General features: G+C 40.5%; 1 protein-coding gene across 5 annotated transcripts in view; it reads left to right on the top strand.

Annotated features, from left to right (window-relative positions):
- GOLGA4 (golgin A4) overlaps positions 1-26172 on the top strand; it is a 456386-nt gene that overhangs the window by 178894 nt on the left and 251320 nt on the right. For 4 of the 5 annotated variants that reach the window (XM_029589809.1, XM_029589811.1, XM_029589810.1 and 1 more), the window contains 2 exons: positions 19297-19353; positions 20353-20451. In XM_029589809.1, coding sequence (XP_029445669.1) covers positions 19297-19353; positions 20353-20451 — 156 coding nt within the window. Of the gene's footprint in view, positions 1-2222; positions 2384-19296; positions 19354-20352; positions 20452-26172 lie in introns of those variants that run through there. The other variant, XM_029589812.1, reaches the window with a different exon arrangement.

Raw genomic sequence — 26172 nt, 5'->3', positions numbered from 1 at the left:
GACACCTACCACTGGCCACTGGCATCCCGCTCCGTGAATGCCTCTGTGGCTACTGCCGCTCTGTGCAGTATTTTACTACCTGCTCTTTATATGGACACCTACCACTGGCCACTGGCATCCCGCTCCGTGAATGCCTCTGTGGCTACTGCCGCTCCGTGCAGTATTTTACTACCTGCTCTTTATATGTGTCCTCTAGACCTGATGGATCCCATCCCTGTTTTGTTTTTTGTTTTTGTTTTTTATTTAATTGGGAGATGACAGCCCTACATCCTTCCGCTCCATGAAGGTGGACACCTACCACTGGCCACTGGCATCCCGCTCCGTGAATGCCTCTGTGGCTACTGCCGCTCCGTGCAGTATTTTACTACCTGCTCTTTATATGCGTCCTCTGGACCTGATGGATCCACAATATTTATCCCATGCCCCTTTGAAGTGCTTCACATCGCATTCAGTAGGGCCGTCGGATGCCAGCAACCAAAATGGCGCCGGCGGACCTTGCCCTTACTATGCTATACGGAGACAACAATGACGTCGGTACACCATGTGACATAGTAAGGGCAAGAGCCCGTCGGCGCCATATTCTCAGCGGACATTTGCCCTTACTAGGTCAGGAATCCTGACGCACCACTTTCACCGGTGAAGTTTTGCGACATGGCAGCCGGCGGAACAAACCCTAGCACACACCCTCGCCACCGGCTGGCAGTTTACACAGGTAGCTGGGGAGGAGCACGGTGGGGGACCGTTCTTATTTTCCGCTGCGTGTTTTTCAAAGGGGGGGGAGGGCACTCATTCTCCACATCTCCCTAGATGGGGGCTGTAGCATGGGTTGCTCTATTTCGCCGGGTTGGGGGGGGCAGGAAGGTGTACTTGCATATTTAAACTATTCTTTGCTGGTGCTGTTCATTTGGGGTAAAAAAAAAAACAAAAACACACAAACTGTAACCTTTACTGCTCTGTTCTGTTTTTTCAACTTAACCAGGCTCAGCCACAGCAACGCGTGGCAGGGTTCAGCTAGTATATTCTAATTTTCCCTAATAAAGTTATATTATGGGAAATTCATCCTGTTCTTGCCTAAAGTGATCTCCAAATTCCACTTGAATCAATTTATAAATCTTCCAACATTCTTTCCAAAGCCTCATTTTTCCCCAGCAGAACAGTCTTTTCATAATTTAGTTTGCTGAAAAACCCTACTGTTCTATCTAGATGGAAGAAGACCTTACAGAAAATCTTCTCACCTGTTTCTTGCATATGACGCAAACAAACGAGGATGTCCAGTCAAGAAGCAAACCCTTCAGACTTGGCTTTTGCAGTGTATTGCCTGTTGTTTTTCCAAAGTAGGTTGAGAACTCGCAGAAAATAAAGGTTCATCAAGTAAGAGATACTGCAACTTCAGTAGCACATTTGTGTCCGGCTCACATTCAGCAAATTTGCAAGGCGATCACTTGGACATTTATTCACACTTTTGTAAAGCGTTATAGTTTGGACAGGACTCCCGTAATGACAGCACAAAATTGTTTTTGTTAACAACGTCACTTTCTTGCCTTCTAAGCTTTCAGTTTGTGTTAATACTGTTTTTGAGAATTATAAATTCATTTACATGCAACCCTTTGCTTAGGAGTCACCCCTTCTATGGCTGTTTGTTCCTGCTTGTCCATAGAGAAAGTAAAGGTATTTTTAACCTATAACAGGTATTCTCCATGGACTGCAGAACAAATCAGCCACACATTTCCTTCCAGCTCCTCAAAGTTGAAGCTCAGTAACTAAAGGATTGAGGTAACTTGTGTGGCAGCAGTAGCACAGGAACTCTCAAGCATGCTCAGAAAGATTTGTCAATCTTTCTGGGCTCTGAGAGAGCTTTTTGCCAGGTCTGCACCATCTGGCGATGTCACCCACTGGTGTGATTGATTTGTTCTGTTGTCTATGGAGAACACCTGTTACAGGTAAACAACTTTACTGTTTTATGTATTTGTGATTGAATGGCTGCACTCAAAATGTAAAAACCCAAAAGTGGTGTCATGTTTCCTGGAAGTTCATAGAATCTTTCCTCAAATCAAGGATTTTGTTGTTTACTAAATCTCCATATGACATACACATGCAGAAGTATGTCTAGATTTTGGTTTATGCGCTGGTAGTTATAAATAATTGTCAAAATATTAAAAACAATTTGCTACACCATTAGTCTTCTCTACTGTATGACTTTCAGGATATAGAAACAGAATATGATGATAGATGAGGAGGATGAGAAGGCCCATCTGTTGCGTTATCTGCAAAAAGACAAACTTTCCCTAAAAATCCATCTAAAATATCACTCACAAAATTATTGAACAGAACTGAACCCTGGATCAAGCTCTGAGGCACTCCAGTGACAACCCTTCTTTCATCGGTGTGAGCTCCATTTACCACTACTCTCTGTTGTCTATTATATAACCAGTCGCTAACTCTGCTTAACTGTGTAGAATCTGTTTTAATATTAGGAATTGTTAAGTAGATATTTATTTATTTTATTTAAGGTTTTTATATACCGGCATTCATGATAAAATCACATCATGCTGGTTTACATTAAAACAGTGGTGCATAGAAAGAAAAAACAAACTGGAACTGTAGTGCGGAAGAAAGCAGTTACAAAAAACAGGGATGCTTAAACTGGGAGAGGAAGGAAAAAGAAAAGGTTAATAGCATTTTAAATATTTACAACGAACAGTTAAATGAGCTGGTTGTGTTATAGAACTTGAAGTTGAAGGACATTAGCTTGTGAAGGACATATAGATTGTGAAGCTCAAGATGTTTATTTCCTCTGCTGATGACATCACACAGTGACCAGTCAATGATAGGAACATAAATATAGAAATGTGACAACATAAAAAAACTATAAGACTTATCTAATTTGCCCATCCAATCCAATTACTCAGCTCTAGAATCTCTACCATTGCCTCAGAGATCCCATGTACTCATCTCATGCTTTAAATTCAGATACTGTCCTTCTCTTAGTCACCTCCACTCAGAGGCTGTTCCATGCCTCTACCACCTTTTATGTAAAGAAATATTTCCTTAGATTTTTCCTGAGTGTACTCCTTTTCATCTCCTCCGTTGACCCCTTGTTCCAGAGCTTTCTTTACATTGAAAAACACCTTCAAAGAAAAGGCTTTGAGTTGCCAATCTGCAAGCTTGTATAAGTTAATATTTATTTGCCACTGTTAGTAACTGTGTGTGTTTAGAAAAAGAACTTTGGGTTATTTTGTGAGCTTGTAAAAGTTAGCATTTGCTCGTAAGTATTAAAATTGTGGGTTTGCAAAGATCACACTTGATCTGAAAGGTGAGTGTACTGGTTCCTGGGGAAACTAGTCACTGGTTTGATTCACACCCAACCCAGGCTCTTTTTCTGTTAGATACCCCCCATCCAGTTAAGAGGAAAATCTTGAAAATACAAATCATTTAGCGATTTTGCATAACATTCAGTTAACCTTGATTTTAGTGCAATACTAATTTTAGACTTTTTGCTGATCGTTTACAAAAGTACTAAGGGAACTTAAGAGATGTCCTGGCAGCTCCACTGACTGACCTTTTCAATGCTTTAAAGTCTGGAATAGTTCCAGAGGACTGATAAAGGGCGGATGTGGGTTGTATTCCTAAAAGTGGAAGTAATTAGGAGGCTGGGAACTACAGGCCAATTAGTCTGACCTCTGTGGTGAGCAAACTAAATGAATCACTGCTAAAATAGAGGATAGTGCAATTTCTGGAATCCAATGGATTCCACGATCCGAGGCAGCATGGTTTTACCAGAGGTAAATCTTGTCAGACAAATCTGATCAATCCTTTGATTGGGTGACCAGAGAACTGGATCAAGGGAGAGTGCTAGACATAGTGTACTTGGATTTTAGCAAGGCCTTTGACAGGGTTCCGTACAGAAGAATTATAAATAAATTGTGCACCCTTCATATAGATCCTAGAGTGACTGACTGTCTGGATTAGAATTGGCTGAGAGGCGACAAAGGGTAGTGGTAAATAGAGTTTTCACTGAGAGGGTTGTTACTAGCAGTGTACCTCAGGGATTGGTTCTTAGACCGGTTCTTTTTAATATTTTTATTAGCAACATAACGGAACGGTTGTCGAGAAAGGTTTGTCTTTTTGCTGATGATATCAAAATCTGTTGATGGACAGCCTGGAAGGAGTGGAAAACATGAGGAAGTATCTAACCACGCTGGAGGAATGGTCCAAGGTCTGGCAGCTAAGATTTAATGCTAAAAAATGCAGAGTAATACATTTAGGGTGCAAAAACCGAAGGGAAAGATACAGTATTGGAGGTGAAAATTCTTCTAAGCACAAAGGAAGAGTGGGATCTGGGGGTAATTATATCTGATGACGGTAAAAACTAGAAAGATGCTTGGCTGCATAGGGAGAGGAATGGCCAACAGAGAAAGTGAAGTGATATTGCCCCTGTATAGGTCCCTGGTGAGACCTCACTTGGAATACTGTTTACAGTTCTGGAGACCGCACCTTCAAAAGGATATAAACAGTATGGAGTCGGTCCAGAGGGCAGCTACTAAAATGGTCAGTGGTTTTAGTTCTAAAGCATATGGGGATAGACTTAAAGATCAAAATATGTATACTTTAGAGGAAAGGCAAGATAGGAGAGATACAATAGAGATATTTAAATATCTTAAAGGTTTCCATGAACAGGAGAAAGGAGGCTCTAGAATAAGGAGTCATGAGATGAAGTTGAAAGGGGGTAGACTCAAGAGTAATCTTAGAAAATATTTCTTTATAGAGAGAGTCGTAGATGTGAGGAACAGCTTCCCAGGGGAAATGGTGGAGACAAAAACAGTATCTGAATTAAAGAAAGCATGGGATAAATACAGGGGATCTCTAAGGAAGAGATGACAATTATAATGCTAAATTAATTGGCTGGATGGGCAGACTGGAGGGGCCATACAGTCTTTTTCTGCCGTCATGTTTCTATGTTTCTAACATAGTTATCTATGATAACCTAGTTATTGATTTAAAAACCTTAAAGCCTGATTTTAAAAAGCATTTACATGCTTAATATTGGGTTTTATACGTATAAATGCACTTTACCCATGTAAGTGACCTTTTGAAAATTTCTACAATGTATGCCATTCAATTGTGACCATAGGATATTCACGTGTAAGAGCATTTTACATGGGTAAATGGATTTTAAAAAGTATTACAAAAGTATGTTACAGATACATGTGTAACACCTTTTAAAATGACTTCCTTACTCCATAATCAGCTTTAAAAGTTTAGCAACCTAATAAAATGAAGAAGTATACAGAAGTCCAGCAAAAGGTTTGGGGGCTAGCCAGTCTTTTTCATCAAGTGTTACATGTATGATTTTCTACCTGTTGGTGAGGAGATGTTGCATGTGTGCACCTGGTGCAAAGAGCTCCTGGCTTTCAGAGAATGAGTCTGGAAGCCAGAATGGAAGACTTGGAGGAGCTGAAGCAGACAGAGAGGTATATAGAGGAGACCTTCAAGGGACATAGTAGAGCGGTTTCAAATCCAGTCAAGCAGCCCTGGCAGGAGACCTTCACCTTGGTGTGGCAGGACGTGATCCTGTAACTAGGATCTGCCCTCCAGGTGTTGTGTTGCCTTATCCTCCTGCACTGAGGATGTATGCCCAGGAGGGAAGGGTTAGGACCGCTGTTATAGTGGGTGATTCGATCATTAGACATGTAAATATCCGGGCGGCTGATAGATGTGAGGATTGCTTGGTAACTTGCCTGCCTGCTGCAAAGGTAGCAGACCTCATGCGCCATCTACATAAGATTTAAGAGAATGCTGGAGAGAAGCTGACTGTCATGTTTCATGTGGGTACCAATGACGTAGGAAAGTGCAGGAAGGAGTTTCTGCAGGCAAAATTTATGCTCTGAGCTAGGAAACTAAATCTAGAACCTCCAGGGTTGCATTCTTAGAAATGCTCCCTGTTACATGTACAGGACACCTGAGTCAGGCTGAGCTCCAGAGTCTCAATGCATGGATGAGGTGATAGTGCAGGGAAGAGGATTTTAGATTTGTTAAGAATTGGGGAAGTGGGAGTGGCTTCAGCTTAACCAGAGGCTGCTGGCACTATTAAAAAGGAGAGAGTGCAACTTTTAAACTAGTTAATCGGGGAAGGCTGACAGTTGCTCAGAGGCTTATGGTTCAGAATGATGTATCTTTGAAGGATACTAACAAATCAGGGATAGTAGGGCATCTCTTTAGAGAGGTTGGAATAAATGCTGAAATAGCCTAGGTATCTTTAAGTAAAGAGCAGACAGAGCAGAAACATTCCAAATTGCCCCTGTCAACTGATAAGCAAGTTGTTAAAACAACAAAACACATACTTTGAAATGTCTGTATGCAAATGCTAGAAGTCTAAAAACTAAGATGGGAGAGTTAGAATGTATAGCACTGAATGAAGGGATATAATTGGCATCTCAGAGACCTGGTGGAAGGCAGATAACCAGTGGGACACTGAGATATCAGGATACAACTTATATTGCACTGATAGGATGGATCAAATTCATGGAAGGGTGGTGCTATAGGTTAAAGATGGCATAGAGTCAAACAGGATAAAAGTTCTACAGGAAACAAAATGCATTGGAGAATCTTTATAGATATAAATTCCATGTGAGAAGGGAAATAGAATTAACAGTGGGAGTGTACTACTATCCACCTGGCCAGAATGAACGTACAGGTAATGAAATGGGAACAGAAATTAGAGAAACTAACAAAATTAGCAACACATTAATAAAAGTGATTTCAGTTACCCCAGTATTGACTGAGTGAATGTCACATCAGGTCATGCCAAGAAGGTAAAGTTTTTAGATGACATAAATGACTGTTTCATGGACTAACTGGTACAAGAACCGACAAGGGGGGAGCTATTTTAGACCTAAGACTTAGTGGAACACCTGATTTGGTGAACAATATAATGGTGTTAGTGATCATAACATGATCAAATTTGACTTGATAACTGGAGGGAGGACACTAAGGAAATCTACTGCATTAGCATTAACTTTCAAACGGGAAATTATAATAAAATAAGAAAAAAAGATAGGAAAAAAACTGAAAGCAGTTTCAAAGGTCAAGAATTTACATCAGGTATGGGCATTGCTTAAAAATACCATCTTAGAAGCCCAGACCAGATGTATTCTACACATTAAAAAAGGTAAAAGGAAAGCCAAATAACTGCCAGCATGGTAAAAAGTGAGGTGAGAAAGGCTATTCTAGCCTAAAGAACATCTTTCAAAAAATGGAAGAGGGATCCGAATGAAAAAAACAGATGATATCAGCATAAGCACTGGCAAGTTAGATGCAAATTGATAAGCAAGGCAAATTCTTTGCCTTGCTTATCAATTTGAAAAGAAGCTTGCTGTGGAAGCAAAAGGTTATAAAAAAAAAAAAAAAAAAAAGCATTTTCAGGTACATTTGAAGTAAAAAGCCTGCAAGGGACTCAGTTGGACCATTAGATGATCGAGGGGTAAAAGAGGCCCTAAGGCAGGACAAGGCCATTGCGAAAAGATTAATTCTTTGTTTTGGTCTTTACTGAGGAAGATGTAAGGCAGATACCCAGACCAGACATGATAGTTAAAGGTGATGATGATTCAGAGGAATTGAAACAAATCTCAGTGAACGCTGAATATATACTAGGGCAAATTGACAAACTAAAGAATAGCAAATCACTTAGACCAGATGGTACATAAGAACATAAGACATGCCATACTGGGTCAGACCAAGGGTCCACCAAGCTCAGCATCCTGTGTCCAACAGTGACCAATCCAAGTCACAAGTACCTGGCAAGATTCTCAACATTAAATAGATCCCAAGCTACTAGTCCTTGTTAATTAATAGCAGTTTATGGATTTCTCCTCTAGGATTTTATCCAAACCTTTTTTAAACCAATTTACACTAACTGCTGTAATCACATCCTCTGGTAATGAATTCCAGAGCTAAATTTTGCACTGAGTGAAAACTAATTTTCTCCAATTTGTTTTATTTATTTTATTTTATTTATTTAAAAACTTTTCTATACCGTCGTTAAGTTATTTCACCATCACAACAGTTTATTACCCCTTCAAAAAATGTAGATTTGTGAGGCAAGACTTCCCTTGCGTAAATCCATGTTGGTTGTGTCCCATTAAACCATGTCTATCTAAATGTTCTGTGATTTTATTCTTTATAACAGTTTCCAAGATTTTTCCCGGCTCTGAAGTCAGGCTCACCGGTGTATAGTATACAAGGAAGTGTGCTGAAAGAACTGAGAAGTAGCAGACCTACTGTTAGTAATCTGTAAACCATTAAAATCAGCAACAGTATGTGAAGATTGTTTAAAAAGTAAACCATTAAAATCAGCAACAGTATGTGAAGATTGTTTAAAAAGGGTTTAAAAAAGGTAGTTTGCTTGTTGCGGCGGTTACTACCCCTAACTAATCAAGCTTGATATTTCACTTGGATGCAGCTCCATCACTGCTCTCTGCATTAATGGTGGGGGTGAAAGGGAAATAGAACCAAGGGTTGCTAAGAGCCAAGAGAAACAGATAAGTGTGAGGCTTGCTGGGCAGACTGGATGGGCCGATTGGTCTTCTTCTGCCGTCATTTCTATGTTTCTAAGTTTCTATAAGATTGGAAAGTGGCCAGTATAACACCAATTTTTATAAAGGATTCCAAGGTGATCCGGAAACTGCAGACCAGTGAGCCTGACATCAGTTCCAGGAAAAATGGTTGAAACTATTCTATAGAACAAAATTACTGAACATATAGTTAAACAAATGACGACAATATTCAAAGCACATTTGGCGCTATTTAACTGGATAAGCGTAAATTATGCGGCTAAGAAATGGCTGCTGAATATGCGCCTACGTTCAGTGGCCACCGCTTAACCGTATAAGTCACTTATATGTCTATAAATTTAGCTGCATAACTTCTGGGTGATTAGTGGTTAAATTGGGGCAGAGCAAGTAACCGTACAAGTTATGCAATTAACTATCGATATTCGATCTTAGCCACATAAGTTATGTGGCTAAGGTTAGATGAGCCATAGAGAAGGTCCAAACTTAGGCGGTGATAACTTATGTATCTAAACATGGATATATTCATGTATATTTAGCAGCTTAGCCATGCCGATGAATATGCCATGTAACTGAATAAGTTATATCCAGCTAAGTTACTTGAATGGCTAGTTTTGAATATTGACCCCATTTTAATGGGACAAAGTCAACATGGATTTAGCCAAGGGAAGTCTTACCTCAACAATTTGCTACTTTTTTTGAAGGTGTGAATAAACATATGGATAAAGGTGAGCCAGTTGATATAGTCTATCTGGATTTTCAAAAAGCGTTTGACAAAGTCCTTCATGAGAGACTTGAGGAAATTAAAAAGTCATGGGATAGAAGGCAATGTTATATTGTGGATTGAGAACTTCCTGAAAGAAAAAAGAAAGTCTGGCTAAATGGTTAATTTTCTCAGTGAAGAAAGATGAATAATGGAGCGCCCCAAGGATATGTACACTAGAGCTGCTTCTTTTTAACATATTTATAAATTACCTAGAGATGGGAACAGTGAATCAGGTGATCAAATTTGCTGATGCTAAAAAATTATTCAAAGTTTTTAAATCACAAGAGGACCATGAATGACTGGGCATCCAAATGGTAGATGACATTTAATGTCATCTACCACTCAACTGTAGAATATAATGACAGTGGTAGATGACATTTAATGTCATCTACCACTCAACTGTAGAATATGATTATAATTGGTTTAATAGTTTTGTTTTATGTGGTATTTATAATGTTTCCTCTTAATTTCATTTAATTGTAAAGCCTGTTGCTGATTTATTATTCATTGTAAACCGAGGTGATGTTTTTAACATGCCGCGGTATATAAAAAAAAATCTCTAAATAAATAAATGTGGACAAGTGCAAAGTGATGAATGTAGGGAAGAGCAACACAAATTATAGCTGCACAATTGGGAATCACCACCCAGGATAAGGATCTGGCATCATTGTTGATAATATGTTGAAATCCTATGCTCTCTATGCAGTCTTGGCCAAGAAAACAAATAGAATGCTAGGAATTATTAGGAAAGGAATAGAGAATAAAACAGAGAATATCATAATGTCTCTGTATTGCTCCATGGTGTGACTATACCTTGAGAATTGTGTGCAGTTCTTGTCACTGCATCACAAAAAAGATATAGCAGAATTAGAAAAGGTATGGGGAAGGGTGACCAAAATGATAAAGTGGATGGAACAATTCCCCTATGAGAAAAGGCTAAAGAGGTTAGGGCTCTTTAGCTTGGAGAAGAGACGGCTGAGGAGAGATATGACAGAGGTCTATAAAATGAGTATAAAGGAATGGGTATATGCAAATTAGTTATTTACTCTTTCAGAGATTAGGGGTCATTCAATGTAGTTACTGGGTGATACATTTAAGACAAATAGAAAATATTTGTTTTTTCTCAATGCATAATTAAACTCTGGAATTTGTTGGCAGAGGATGTGGTGAAAGTTGTTAATGTAGCTGGGTTTAAGAAAGATTTGGACAAGTTCCTGGAAGAAAAGTCATTAAACTATTAATATGGGGGACTTGGGAAAATCTACTCCCTGGGATAAGTAGCATGGAATCTATTGACCTTTTGGGATCCTGCCAGGTACTTGTGACCTGGATTGGTCACTGTTGGAAACAGGATACAAGGCTTGATGGATCTTTGGTCTCACCCAGTATGGCAAATCTTATATTCTTATCAATGCACCTCCTATGCATTGCTAATTTGGAGGTATTGAAATATCCCTATCATATCTCTGCCATCCCACTTTCACCAGCATATCCATGTTTATATTTTTAATTTTATCCCCATATGCTTTATAATGAAGACCATTGACTGTTTTAGTAGCCACATTTGATCAACTCCATTCGATTTATATCTTTTTGAAGATAAAGTAGTCTCCAGCATTGTACATAATATTTCAGACTATATTCTGCTAACCTTCCCTGTATATATTCAAGCATTTTTCTGCATTTTACTCTCACCTTACAAGCCTGATTCAGTTGCTTCCAAGATCCCGCTCTTGTTTTGTGCATAGAAGAATTTCACCCTGTGCTGTACTGTACCCTTGGGTTTTTGCAGCCAGAATGCATCTCTGCATTTTTTAGCATTAAATCTTAACTGCTAAACACTAGACCACTCCTCAAGTTCTACCAGATTCCTCCTCATATTTTCCACATTCCATGACTATCTGCTCTGTTGCAGATTTTGATATCATCCACAAAAAGACAAACTTTTCACTATTGTCCTTCCACAATATCACTTATGAAAATGTTGAAAAGAATTTGACTAAGGAATGATACCTGTGGTGCACCACTAGTAACGTCTCTTTCCTTGGAGTGAACTCCATTTTCCACTGCTCTTTGTTGCCTCCCATTCCTTTCCAGTCAGTTATTTCAGGGCCCATACCAAGGTGCTCAGCTTATTTATAAGCCGCCTATGCAGAACCATGTCAAAGGTGTTACTGAAAACCATACATACTGAATCTAGTGCTTTCTCCTGATCCAACTCTCTGGTTGTTCAGTCAAAGAAATTAGTCAGATTCATCTGACAAGACCCACCTCTAATAAAACCATGCTGCCACAGATCTTGTAATCCATTGGATTTCAGAAATAAATAAAGCATATGTTTTAGCAGCAATTCCATTAATTTACTCATCACAGAGGTCAGATTAACTAGCCTGTAGTTCCTAGACTCGTTCTTATATCTACTTATGTGAAGAGTAACCATGTCTGCTTTTCTCCAGTCCTTCCAATCTACTCCCAACTCTATAGGAGCTTTAAAAGGTCATCCAGCACATTGCCAGAACTTATTTAAGTTCTCTTAAATCTCATGATGTATCTTGTCTGGCCCCATCAATTTCCCTACTTTTTCTTTAGCTAGCTCCTCATGACCTCAATCGTCTGAAAATTGTTCAAGATTTAGCTAATTTTCACTCTTCTATTTGTGCCCATTTTCTGTGGTCCTACTCCTGTCCCTTTCTCAATGACCCCGGAACAGAAATATATGTTAAGCAATTCTGCTTTTTCCTTGTCAGCCTCTACACATTCCTCTGCTTCAATGCCAAATCTCACAATGCTACTTTTGTACTTCCTTCAATCTCTAACGTGTGTGTAAAAAAAAAAAAAAAAGTCTTGTCCCCCCATTTTACCATATTAACAATTTTTTCTTCTATTTGCATCTTCACTGTCCTGACTACTTTTCCAGCTTCTCTTAGCTTTTCCACATATTATTGTCTGTCTTCCTCATTCCGCGATCTCTTGTAGTTTCAATAAAAACCTGTTTTTCCTTACATTTTCAGCTACTACTATAGGATAACATAGCAATTTCTTTTTCATTTTACCTTTATTTACTTTCCTAACAAAATGTTAGTTACCCCTCCTTTTAGTTCTGTCCACTGTTCTTCTACATCTGCTAGATTTTTCCATCCAGCTAACTTCCCCATTTTAACAGTTAATTTTCCTGAAGTCTTGGATCCTCATTTTTGAATGAGCCAACACTGCCTGAATTCTAATACTGAAGCATACTATCCAGTGATCAATGGATTCCAGATGATCATCCACTATGACAGAAACATCCTCCCCATTGGTAAGCATCAGGCTCCCTTCCTTGTGGGTGCCATTACCAGTTGATGAAACCGTTCTCCCTGCAGAGAATGCAGGATCTCTCTGCTTCTAGATGTCACGACAGCCAGGATGTCCCAATCAACATTCTATAGATCGAAATTGCCTGGTAATAGTGTTTCCCCTTTCATAGCAATGTTGTGATTATTCTTCATTAAATTTCTATCCATTTCTTCTGCCTGTGATGGAGGTCTTTTTATTTCACTAATATAGATTTTCTATTCCCTCTTTCCAGATTAATCGACAGTGCTGCTGCCTTACATGATAAGCTATGCAGTTCTGTTGCTTTACCTTTATATTTTATATATAGCACCACTCCTCTTCCTTTTTTCCTACTCTGTTTTCCTGAATTGATTGTAGACCAGTGTAACTATAGCCCAGTCATGGTTTTCCTTGTACCATGTCTCTGTGACAGTCACTTCCATGACTGCCTGTAGATCTGGGACTTTATTTCCCATAGTATGAGAATTAGTGCACATAGCTTTCCAGATGTTGCTCTTTTTTTCCTATTTCTCTGTAAGTGTTTAAAGATGTACTTACCTGAGTACTTTTACTTATCGTAGGGCTTTTTTCACCCATCCCAGATGATCCTAGTTTAAAGTCCTTCTCAGTAGGCTTGTCAGTCTGTTCTTGAAGATGCTTCACCCCATCTTTGCTTGACAGTCCTTAAAACATCATCCCATGGTCTAGGAAGCCAAAATGCTCTTGTTGTGACACTATCTACACTGCCATTCATCTCCAGAATGTGACTTCCCTGCCTGGGCATTTATCCTTGACTAGGGAGGACTGAGGAGAATGCCACATGTGCAGCTATCTGCTTTATCTTCTCTCCCACTGCCATGAAGTCACTTTTCATATGATCTGTGTGGTACCTAGCTGTATTATTCATGCCAACATGGTTGGCATGAGGTATTTGGCAATATCTCCCTAATGTCTCAGGTTTTGTCATCCAGCTGACAGCACACTTCCCAGGACAACATGTCTGGTCAGCAGGTGTGATGATACAAACAAGGAAAACAAAGCCTAAACTGTAGAGTTCATTTTAACTGAGTAGTGACAATTTAAAACCTAAATGCAGAGAAAATTGTGGTTTGGGGTATTTTATTTATTTATTTGTTTGTTTATGTATTTCCCAACATTTAATAATCCGCCTTTTCCCAAAAAGACCTTAGAGCAGATTACAGTCAAAGGATAGACTTAACAAGTACAAACCATCAGTTTAAACAGCAGGTGCACAAGTGATAGCGTAGCATATTTATTTATTTAAAAAAAAAATTGTAGCCCGCTGATCTAAAAATTCAGTGTGTAACAGAATATTCACAATATTATCACAAAATATGTTAAGGAATAGTGTGTAGCTATTAGAGAGTTTCAGACACAGCTGATATTTCTGTCTCATTAGTGAGCAGTTTTAGGGAAGGTGTGGTTGACCGTGCCTATGCCTATTTCTGGAAAGTGCGGTAGGACAGTTGAAGATGATGGGAAAGAGGCATGTTGCTCCAGTCTTTATGTGCATAGCAGCTGAAAGCCCATAGTCTTGTACAGGCTAGTATTGCAGAAATCTGAGCAGAGGAGGAGAGAAGAGTCTTTTGTGAGAATTGGAGTTCACTGATGTGGGCATAAGGCACAAGAAGACAGAGAGAAGAACTCTAGAGCCTGCTTATTTACACATTTAGGGGTCAATTTTAAGACCCACTCGCGCGCTTCCATGAATGCGCGGTTCTTGGCACGTGTACATGGATGCGCCGATTTTGGAACATGCGTGCACATGTTATAAAATACGGGTCCTGCACGCACATGCGCGCCAGATATTCATGTTCATGCACATGCGGGCGAGTGGCCAGCTCCGCTTGTGTGTGTGTGTGTGTGTGTGGGAGGGGGGATTTTAGCAAAATACATGCAGCGACGCAATCGGGCCTCCCCCAGTTCCCTCCCAGTCCTAAATCTATCCTTCCTCTCTCTTCTCCTCTCCTCCCTGCTCCCTAAACCTACCCTATTTTCCTACTTACTTCTCTTCTGGAGAAGTAATCTACGTGCACTAGCCAGCTGCCGGTGCGCATTTTCCCGAGACAGTGGCTAATGGCAGTGTCCCAGCCCACCCCTCCCCACTCAGACCATGCCCCCCGGGCCGCCTTTTCCCTTGACCAGCACTTCTGCACATTTCGGGGTTTACGCATGTGGCTGGGCCTGTTGTAAAATGTGCTAATGTGCGCACAGATAGTTGAGTAATTGGCAGCTTAGGAATATGGGATTCCATGACAAGGTTTATGTCAGGTGGCATTCAATGTTGAAGGAGTGGATAAGGTCACAATTCAATTGAATGTAAATATTAAAGAGGATCAGGGAGAGAACAGAGCCCCATGGCACTCCAGAGTTGAAATTCGTTTGGGTGGATGATTTTTTAGCCCAGGAGAGATAGCTTGTGTCCTGTTAGATAGAAAAGATTCAACCATTTAAGAGCAGTGCCCTCAGTGCAAATGATTCCCAAGCGCTGCATCAAAAGTCAGTGGTCAACTATGTCAAAGGCGACAGAAAGATCTAATAGAACTAGGATGGAGTCGCTCTCTTTTTAACACTGGATTGGTGAAGTTGATGGACATTTTTCTCTTCCAGTAAGTTGATGAGTTGGAAGTAGACCACTTTTTCTACTAGCTTGGATAGAAAGGGTAGGCTGGAGACAGGACAATAATGATCAATTATTTTTGGATCAGAGTCTAGTTTCTTCAGGATGGGATTGATCGCCTTTTTAAGTGATCTTGATAGGAAGCCTTGAGATAAGATGGCATGATTACGGAGGAAAGCCATTGGACTAAGTCCTGTTTCAGATTGCAGATGAAGGAGGGACTGCATCTAAAGAGCTCCTGAATTGGCTGATTTTATGAAGGGGCGCAATGGTTCTACAGTTGGACAGTGGGATGCTATCTGGAGGGAGCTGGAGTGGTCCTGCCAAGAATGGTGTGGTGAAGTTTGTTATTGTGAGAAAGAGGGAGATGGGGACACATCAAAAGAGAAGCATATAGCTTGGATTTTATCCAGGAAGAATTTTGCGAAGTTTTCTGCAGAGTGGTCTCCTATGGTGGTGTTAGGCGTTCCAGTTCCTGTGTTGGAGAGTTTCCATACTAGATTGAAGTGCTTTCCCTGATGATTCATAGATATATTTTGTTTTTTTGAAATGTAATCTTTTTTAGCCTGTTGAAAGGTTGCTTTATATTTTTTTCAAGTGTTCCTTGCAGATACTTAGGTTGTCATCCATTTTGTGTTTCTACCATGCTCGTTCTAGTTGACAGGATTGCTGCTTTAAGAGAAGAAGACTCCTGTAGAACCATGGGAAGTTTCTAGTATAAGAAAAAATAGTAAAAATAAATTGGGGAGATGGATGACAAGACATTGGATTGTCTCTAATATTCTTTGGAGTAGTTGCATAATTGATACAGTTATTTCTGTGAAGTTTGAGAGCACATGCTCTTAGCATGACTGATTTCTGTTGCATCTATATTATTTTTCAGCATCACCTGAAATGAACAGGTTATGAAATGAGGGTCTGCACAAACAGTTGTGTCTAATTCAGCCAAGATTTCTTTCCTTTGAATGCCAAAGGGGGAAAAACTAAATTTCAGAAATTAGGTCTGATATTTATTGTTCTAAATACCTACAGTATCTGAATGTAATCTGCTTTGTAGTGTTGGAAAGGCAGATTATAAACCAAATAAATAAATAAAATAATTCAAAATACATTTTGCAGAAGTTTGACATGGGCATACTGTTTTTATCTGACCAGGAATTTTCTTGATTCTGCTTTGCCATATTACTGTAGAATCGTGGAAGAAGTTGATGAGTGAAAGGTCCTTTCAGTGTGCTTGTTAGTGGTTGCCTGTTATGTTGCCACAATCTTCTTAAGACTCTGGCCTTCTCTCTCCTTTTTCTTGCCATGGAAGGTATTGGTAAAATGATGAGTGCACATAAAGCTGGTCTAAAGAATGTACCATATGCTGCTTCAATGGTGACATTTGCCAAGTGCATGGATCAGAGATTGGGCAACCGATCCATATGAAGCTGGATAAATTTGCCTCTGATGCATTTGCTTGAATCAACATTAAACAAAACACAGTGGTGTGCTAAGTGAGCTCAGCCCATGCTATGCTTGGATTGCATTTGGACTGTTTTGAATAGTAAACCAGAACATGAGTGAATTCTTCGTTATTGTAGATTTAGTGGTGCCAAGAACGTGTATTTTCTGGCTCTCTCTTGACAAACATTTATGTATGTCAAATTTGAAAATGAAATCCACGGTGCAGCCACTGTACCTCTAAGTGCTGTTTGACTGTTCCATTCCCGGGCCTTTGTTAGAATGGTGGTTTTTTTTCCCTCTAGTATGTAATAAAGTAGACAGGCTTTCTGCAGAGACATATAGAGGATAATACTGAAAACACTTCGCAAGATCACTCAGTGAAAGGGAAATTGTTTAGTTACATTAATGACCCTGTTTATCTTCCAGCTCGAATCAGATGAGTTGAATTGTAAGAAACCATGATTTTAAATTGGAAATAAGCAAGGCAGTGATTAGAAACAACAAACTCTTAGGTTTTAAACACTGAAATGGCACTTTTTATGTTCAATTTGATTCTGATCAGATGAAGTGTCTGTGTATTTATAACAGTGGTTTTTCTCAATACCTAGTGAAGGAAAAATACAAAATCCCAATAACCCAAAGAAGAATATCTTTTGACTTGAGTTTTCATAAAACAGAGATAAAGGGCAATACTTGCTAGTTTTAACTGCTTAATTTCAAGTAATACTAAAATTAGACACTGATGCAATGTACAAGGGTCTAACAGATAAGGCCCTTCACAAACTTCAGATAATACAAAACTCTGCTGCACAACTGTTAGAAGGATGCAAAAAGCATACCTACATCACACCTGTCCTACAAAAATTATATTGGTTACTAATACCATACAGAACAAAATTCAGAATGCTAGCATTGATGTTTTATGATGATCAGAGGTGAAGGCCCCATCTATTTGCATGAAATACTATCGGTGTACAAGCCAACCAAAGCACTAAGATTCTCGCTTGGATCCTCTATGACAATCCTATCATCAAAAGAAATAAAGAACAGATACCCAAAACAGATCCTTCTTGGGAGCATCACCTGCCATCTGGAACTCTCTCTCCCAGAAGAGCTCTGAGAAATAAAGGATTAAGTCCAGAAATCAGGCACTTCTGTCAGGATTTTGCTGACAAACCAAATACTACATGGCATTCTACCTCAAATGCTTTAAATGCTTTACTGAAAACAAACATTATTGCTACAGTAGTTATTTTTTGAGTAAATTGTTAGTATTCTCCTGTATGTTGTTGTAGAGTTTTAGTTAGTGTTTCTTATAGAAATGTAGTGCTAAGGTGCTCCTTTAAATTGTGAAGTAAAATGTGATTGCTGCCATTTACATTGATATACACTTAATATTGTAAAACTGCAAAAGATCTCTGCTCATGTGCTGCTATTCTAATGTGGGTAACAAATCCAAATAATAAAATAAAAGTTGTTACTTATAAACCATTTTAAGCACAGTATGAAATAAATATGATTGTTAAAAAAGAAATCACATTGAGTTTCATTTACGTTTAATGTGCTTGCCTGTTCCTGATCTCTTTTCAATCAGCATTATAAGGTGATAGTGTTACTCCTATAGCAGGTCTCTCTTTCTTGTTACAGTGCTCATTCCTCACAATTTCTCTCCCTCTCTTCTCACACTATGTTGCTCACTTTCTCCTCATTCCTTCTTGCTCCATTACTCTCTTCCCTCACCAACTTTCCCTTGCTTATTCATTCTGTATGCCCACCCCCAATTATTTGCTGTTAGCCCCATCCCATTTCTCACTCACCCCATTCCACAAATGCTTACTTTTATTCCCCAGCCCCATTGCTCACTCTCACACTTCCATCCTGCCATTGCTTACATTCCCATTCCCATTCCCACATTGCTTACTGTCCTACCTCCTGCCCATTGCTTTCTCCTATTCCTTACCAATCACTTACTTTGTCCACCACCTATTGCTTATTCTCTCCCAATACCCATTGCTCATTCTCTCACCACCACCACCCACTCCTCATTACGGTCTCATATGACACTCTTCTCATGGCTCGGTATCGAGGTCCTTACTCCCATGCTTCTATCATCTCAAGAACAGTATGGGAGATTGAGTATCATGTGACTCAAACTTTCTGAAAGCCACACAGAGCTGTAAGTCATCAGCAGAATGGTGAGGGAGAAACCCACTTACTCTCCACCATCCCCCATACAGAATAGCTTTGTAGCGAGAATGGTTTAGGGATGGAAATGAGGCCATGATCTTGTCACTGGCATGTCATGACCCAGTACTGGGTCATGATTCTGACCTTGAAGAAGTCACTGTTTTATGATGATGAAATGTTTTTTCTTTTAAAGTAAGACTTGATATTTGCATTATTGCTGCCGTGGTCATTCAGATGATAGCCCATACATTATTTTTTGTGTGTGATTAAACTCTTGCTTGGTAAAACTATTTGAGCTTTTGTATTTTGTAAGTTAAGTATTGTTTTGTGATCCAATTTTAGTCCTCCTTTAAATGGTTTTTTTTCCTTTTCAGTCCATTTTGAGTCAGAGCCAGGATAAAGCTCTTCGTAGAATTGGAGAACTGCGGGAGGTAAAATAAAAACATAAATATATATATAAAATTAAAGATGCCAGATTCCTTTATAAGTTGCAGATATTGCATAACATTAGCTAGATATAATGTTGAGCATGGGCAGCTTAGCTACCTAACAATGAATTCCTCCACATTCATGGAGCAAGAAGCAGGACCCATCTAGCTGCATATGGGGCGTTAGTCGCAGAAGATTTGTTTATCCACAAAATACCAATACCGATAATCCCTTGTCCAATAATATTTACTTATCAAAAAAACAAGAGAACATAAGTGTTCTGCTCACCTATTTATCTATCTATCCTTGTACACGGTATCATGAATGAATCTTTTATTTCAAAATATATGTATAAAATTTAGCTGCAGATCTTGTATTCTTCCTATCTTAGTACATTTTCCTGCTGATGAATCACCATAAGGTGGATTTTAAGATGCGCGCACATGAAAGCGCTGATTTTATAACGTGTGCGTTTCCGCGCACATGTTATTAAATTTGATACCCACGCGCACACGTGCGCCCGATTTTATATCAGCAGACGCATGGGCGGGTGGGTTACGACTCGCGCCCGCAAGGGGAGGTGAATTAAAAAAAAAAAAAAAAAGTGTGGTGACGCGAACTTCCCTAATCCCTTCCTACTCTGCCACCCTTTTCCCTTCTCCTCCCCGACCCCTAAAATCCCTCTTCCTACTTGATTTTTTTGTTTCAAAACGTACTTGCTCTGGTGAGCTGCAATAAGTTCCACGCTCTGGCAGGCCTGAGACAGGGCCTACTGGCTGCTGTCCCGGCCGGTTCTTGGTCCCTTCCCACCCTTTTCAAAGAGCCCGGCACTTCTGCGCTTACTGGGAGATACACGGGTGGCTGGGCTGTTTTCAAAATGCGCTTGGTGCGTGCACTTACCAGCCACGTGTGTATCTCCCGGTATTTGCGTGCGCTGGGATTTTAAAATTTAGCCAAGGGAAGAATAAAGGGTTATAATTATATTTAAAAATATTTTTTAGGAACTACAAATGGATCAGCAAGCCAAGAAACATCTTCAAGAAGAGTTTGATGCTTCTTTAGAGGAGAAAGATCAGCTCATCAGTGTTTTACAGACTCAGGTAAACTTGTGGATCTGAAGGGTACTTATTTAAAATATTTCAAAGCTCAGTTCACTGAAGGATTTCACTGTAGGCACAAAATGAATTGACTAGGACCTTATGAATGGGTGTTTATTAAAAATATTCTTCTTTTGTCCTTCCTTTCCACCTCCCCCCTCGTAGTGGAAATTCTGACAATACCGCATGTGCAAATTGAGCATGTATGTAGAGAGGTTCTGCTGGTAGCTCCGTGTGCCTTCCTTCTTTCCTTCTTCCACACTCCACTAGCTCATCTGGGTGTAGCAGGGATTCTCCATCGACAAGCAGGGCTGGATTAGATTCCTCTCTTATAGCTCATAGAACCTTTGCTCTACTCAGCATGTGTGAAAGATCCTGTTTGGATGTTTCCTCACGAGCACAGTTTTTTGTTTTTTTTTAAATTTGAGCATGGATGGGTACCCTCTCTCTTTCTTTTTTCTTCTTTGATATCTTTTGGTATCTTCAGTCTTTTAAACTTTCATTTGCTACTTTGCCTCACTGCCTCGGCAGCCCTCAAACAGCATTTTTTAGTGCTATCTTTAAAAAAAAAAAAAAAGAATTGTTTTCTTTGTAGGATGTCTGAGACCAAGAAGCCCACAATTAGTGGCTTCAAAGACTGTATGTGGTAGGAAAATGCCTATTACAGATGGGCATAACATCTGTTACTGGTGCTTAGGACCAAACCACAATCAAGCTATTTGCTATCATTATGGTGGCTGTCTCTGCACTCCCAAAAGACCAGGGCTTAGAAGATGGAGGAGCTTCCTAAGTCCCAAAAGAGCTGCAGCTCATCCTTCTGGAGCATAGCCTCAACTTGCTCCACAGGTACCAAGTTGAACAGGAGCTCCTTGAGAAAGCCTCCCCCCTCACTGAAGCAGGCTGAAGGCCCTTCCTCCTCTTCTGGGTTGAGCATGCAAAAAGAGTACCATTCACAAACTGTGAGCCGTTTGAGGGCATTGCGTATCTCAGGGCCTAGCAAGGAAAAGAAGCGCCACTCCATTCACTGGTCCATTGAGCCCCCTGCGCCAACAAAGCGTACGGCCCCAATGCCAGTGACATGACTAGTTGGCACTTGACGCATCGAGCCTCGGTGCCATTGATGCTCCCTCTTTTATCGCCTTGTTTCTAGTAGCAGCCTTTTGCATCATTGATGCATGGGTCCATGGTACTCTCAATGCAACTCTTCACAAAACTACCATTGTCTTTAATGCATCCAGGAAGATTTTCAGGGTCAGAAGATATTATTTCTCACATACCTACATCAATTTCTAGGCAGATTGTCTCCATCAAAGTTTCTGGAACAAAACCTCCACCTGGACATACCAGATCTTATGTGCTCCATGGTGAAATTAATTTCTAAATGATCACCGTCCTAGACCAAGTAGCAGAGTTGGCGAAGACTTTCTTTACCTCTCTGGTGGCTAAAGACAAGGAGGAGACTCTTCAACCTCTCCTTTCTAGAATATCAGATTTACTCCCGCAAGAAGGATCCCAGTTACCTGTGTATTAACAGGCACTGCATCAGAACTCCCGCAAGGAGGCTCAAGCCCTCAGCATTTGTAATGAAGTTTAGCCAATTGGAGGATATTCGCCAAGAATACATTGCTCTGAGATAGAAACATAAAAACATAGAAAAGGACAGCAGAAAAGGACCAAACGGTCCATCCAGTCTACCCAGCAAGCTTATGTTAGCATCTGCTGCGCCATACAGGTCACTCCCATATTTAGTATCCCAAACTGTCAAAGTCAGGGCCCTTGTTGGTTGCTGTCTGAGTCCAATTTCCCTTTACCTCTTGCCGTTGAAGCAGAGAGCAATGTTTGAGTTGCATGAGAAGTATCAGGCGTATTGGTTAAGGGTATAACCGGCACACCAGCAAATTATCTCCATGTACTATTTTCCTCATTTCCATCCTATAATCTTTAGGGATCCACAGTGATTATCCCATGCCCTTTTGAAATCTTTCATTGATTTAGTCTTCACCACCTCCTCCGGAAGGACATTCCAGGTATCTACCACCTTCTCCGTGAAGAAATATTTCCTGGCATTGGTTCTGAGTCGTCCTCTCTGGAGTTTCGTTACGTGACCCCTAGTTCTACTGATTTCTTTCCAAAGGAAAAGGTTTGTCGATTGTGCATCATTAAAACCTTTCAGGTATCTGAAAGTCTGTATCATATACCCCCATGCACCTCCTCTCCTCCATGGTGTACATATTAAAGTTCTTCATTCTCTCCTCATAAGTCATTTGATGGAGACCTCCAACCATTTTTGTCACCGTTCTCTGGAACGCCTTCATCCTGTCACTGTTCCTTTTGAGATACGGTCTACAGCAGTGGTTCTCAACCTTTTTCCTATCATGACACACCTGACAGACCTCGCTCACATGTGTGACACACTACTCATTACAATTCACGGCGGAAATAAAAAAAATAAAGGCCCAGTATTATTTTTATTGTTAAGAATGACACAAGGGAAAGATACATATACTGTCTGAACAGAAATTGCATAAATAGTAAACATCCCACACCAAAACAGCACCAATTTCCAGTACTCAAACAGTAAACACCTTACTTAAGAAAAAGCAACACTGAAAATATTACACCAGGCCTTAAGACACCAATACATCTCCTATTAGGAAAATGGACCAAGTCAGGCTGTTATAGAGCCCTACATAGAAACTACATGCCAGCAGAAAACCTCCCCTGAATCACATGTGCTGACCCTCACCTAACAAAGAATAAAGAGACCAAAACGCATAACTAGAAGCATGCAGACAAAAACTAAATTGGAAACTGCAACAAGCTAGGGTCTCTGTATGCAGTGTAACAAAGGAAAAAGAGAAATATCACCAGTCCTTATAAAACAAATCAAGAACTATAAAATCAGTAGCAGTAAAACCATACTAACAAAAAGAACAGATTATTTCGAAACAGCTGATGAATGGAATATCCAATAATTAAAAACATATAAAAAATTTCTAGATACCAATACAATATTTCAAAATAGCAGACACAAAGGCCTAATAATGAAAAATAATAAGGATAAAAAAAAAGGTTTTTCTCTGCATACCTGGAAATGTTTGTTTTGTATTAGCAGGAGGAGGGATGGTTGCTTGCAACGTTCTCCTCTCTCTCTCTCTCTCTCTCTCACACTGGCTCTCAATCACTCACATATACACTTGCTTTTTCTCTCTCACTTATATAGGCTCTTAATTACACATTTACACACATGCTGTCTGTCTTTTCACGCGTACACACACAGGCTTTCAATCACACACATACATATGCTGTCTTTTTCTCTCACACACAGACTCTCATTCACATGCTTACACGCATGCGCTCTCTCTTTCTCTCATTTACACACAGGATCTCAATCATATACTCACATGCTCCCTCACCTAAACCAGCTCTCAATCACACACAGACACACATGCTCTTAATCATACATATACATGATCTCTTTCACACACAAAGGATCTCAATCACACACGCATACTCTTTGACACAAATAGGTTTTCAATCACAAACTTACACATACAGGTTCTCAGTCATGCACTTCCATTCATGCTCTCTCAATCACTCACATACAGGCCTCAATCATTCACATACATGCTGTCTCACTCACACACACACACAGCACCTCAAACACATATGCTTGCTCATTCACTCCCCCCCCCCCCCCCCCCCCCGAACTAGCGACAGCAGCAGTCTCCTCCACTTCCAACCTTAAAGGCAGCAGCATCCTCCTTCACTTTCAGCCCTCTCAGAGAAAGGAGTCCCATCGGCCGTGGGGGTTGATGTTGTTCTTCGTTTTTCTCCGATCCGCGCTGCTCATTCCTCAGGCTGCGCCTCTCTTCTCTTCTTCGGGCCAATGCTGCCCACATTAGCGTGGTCTCTTCTTCCCACGCACGGACCTGCTGCTCACCACTTCCTCTTTTGGGCGGGTGGGGTGGGTGGGAAGAAGAGAGCATGCCGGTGCCTCTGACTCCATCTGTTCTGCCGCGTTTCACCCAGGCTATCAGCGTTTTAAGCCCGGGTAGAGGACCTATTTTGCTCGGGTAGGGAGAGCAACTGGATCAGCGAGGGACACATCTGCGTGTACTTGGTGATACACTGGTTGAGAACCACTGGTCTACAGAACTGAACACAAAACTCCAGGTGAAGCCTCACCAATGACCTGTACAAGGGGATTAGCACCACCACCTGTTTCTTACTTGTTTTTCCTCTTTCTATGCAGCCCAGCATTCTTCTGGCTTTAGCTATCACCTTGTCACATTGCTTCATTGTCTTCAGATCGCTAGACACTATCACCCCAAGGTCTCGCTCCTGCTTCGTGCACCAGAGCCCTTCACCCCTCATCACATCCCAGATGCATGACTCTGCACTTCTTGGCATTGAATCCCAGCTGCCATATCTTCAACCACTGTTCAAGCTTCCTTAAATCACATCTCTTTACTCCTTCCTGCATGTCCACTCTGTTGCAGATCTTAGTATCATCCACAAACAGAGAAACTGTACCTTCTATCCCTTCTGCAGTGTCACTCACAAAAATATTGAACAGGACCGGTCCCAACTCCGATCCTTGTGGAACTCCACTTAACACTGTTCTCTCTTCAGAGTGGGTCCATTTACTATCACATGCTGTCTTCTGTCCATCAACCAGTGTGTAATCCACACCACCACCTTGGCGCTCACTCCCAAATTTCTCATTTTATTCACAAGCCTCCTATGCGGGACCAAATTGAAAGCTTTGCTGAAATCCAAGTAGATCACATCGAACGCTGTTCCTCAATCCAATTCTTTAGTCACCCAGTCAAAAAAAAAAAATCAATCAGATTTGTCTGACTGGACCTTCCCCTGGTGAATCCATGCTGCCTAAGGTCCAGCAATCCTCCTGACTGTAGATAGTTCACTATCATTTCTTCAGCAGAGTCTCCATTAATTTTGTCACCACCGAGGTGAGGCTAACGGCCTGTAGTTTCCAGCCTCCTCTCTGCTCCCACACTTGTGAAGCGGGACCACCACCACTCTTCTTCAATCACTCGGCACCTCTCCCATTTCCAGGGATCTATTGGACAGGTCATCAGCAGACCCGCCAGCATATCTCAGTTCCCTCAGTATCCTGGGATGAACCTCATCAGGCCCCATGGCTTTGTCCACTTTGTTTTCCTAGTTCTCCCCATAGCGATGGTCCTACTCTAGAACTCCTACCCAGTTGCCTACTTCATTATTGGGGTTCTGGATCATCATGATCTCTTTTCTAGGATCTGAGGAGGGTTCGATGGGAATCCCCTCCAACCTCTCCTACCTGAGCTTCTGGAACAGTTTTCTCCACCTGAAGACCTCTATAAGGACAAAGGCGCTTGCACAGAAGTCTTTTGACCTTCTCCAGATTCTAGATATCCTAGCAAAGTTGGTAGCAATTCTAATCCATGCTATCCTGCAAGAATTCCTACCAATGAGTATGTGGAAGAATACAATTTTCTGCATCCCAGTAGTCAGAAAATTGGACGTAATATATAGAGTTCAGAAAACTCTGGGTTTAGGAGTGGTGCAGCAGCCTCATCAATCAGTTGTGATAGAATCAGTGCTAAAACATGCAAAAAGAAACAAGAATATTCTCAAACACTCCACCATGAAAAGACCCCCAGGCTCCTAGATAATTTTGGTAGAATGGTATCCCAGAGCTTTATGCTTAATGTACAC

The sequence above is a fragment of the Rhinatrema bivittatum genome, chromosome 2 (genome assembly GCF_901001135.1).
Source record: "Rhinatrema bivittatum chromosome 2, aRhiBiv1.1, whole genome shotgun sequence".
Lineage (NCBI taxonomy): Eukaryota > Metazoa > Chordata > Amphibia > Gymnophiona > Rhinatrematidae > Rhinatrema > Rhinatrema bivittatum.
This window is presented reverse-complemented; position numbering and strand designations above follow the sequence as displayed.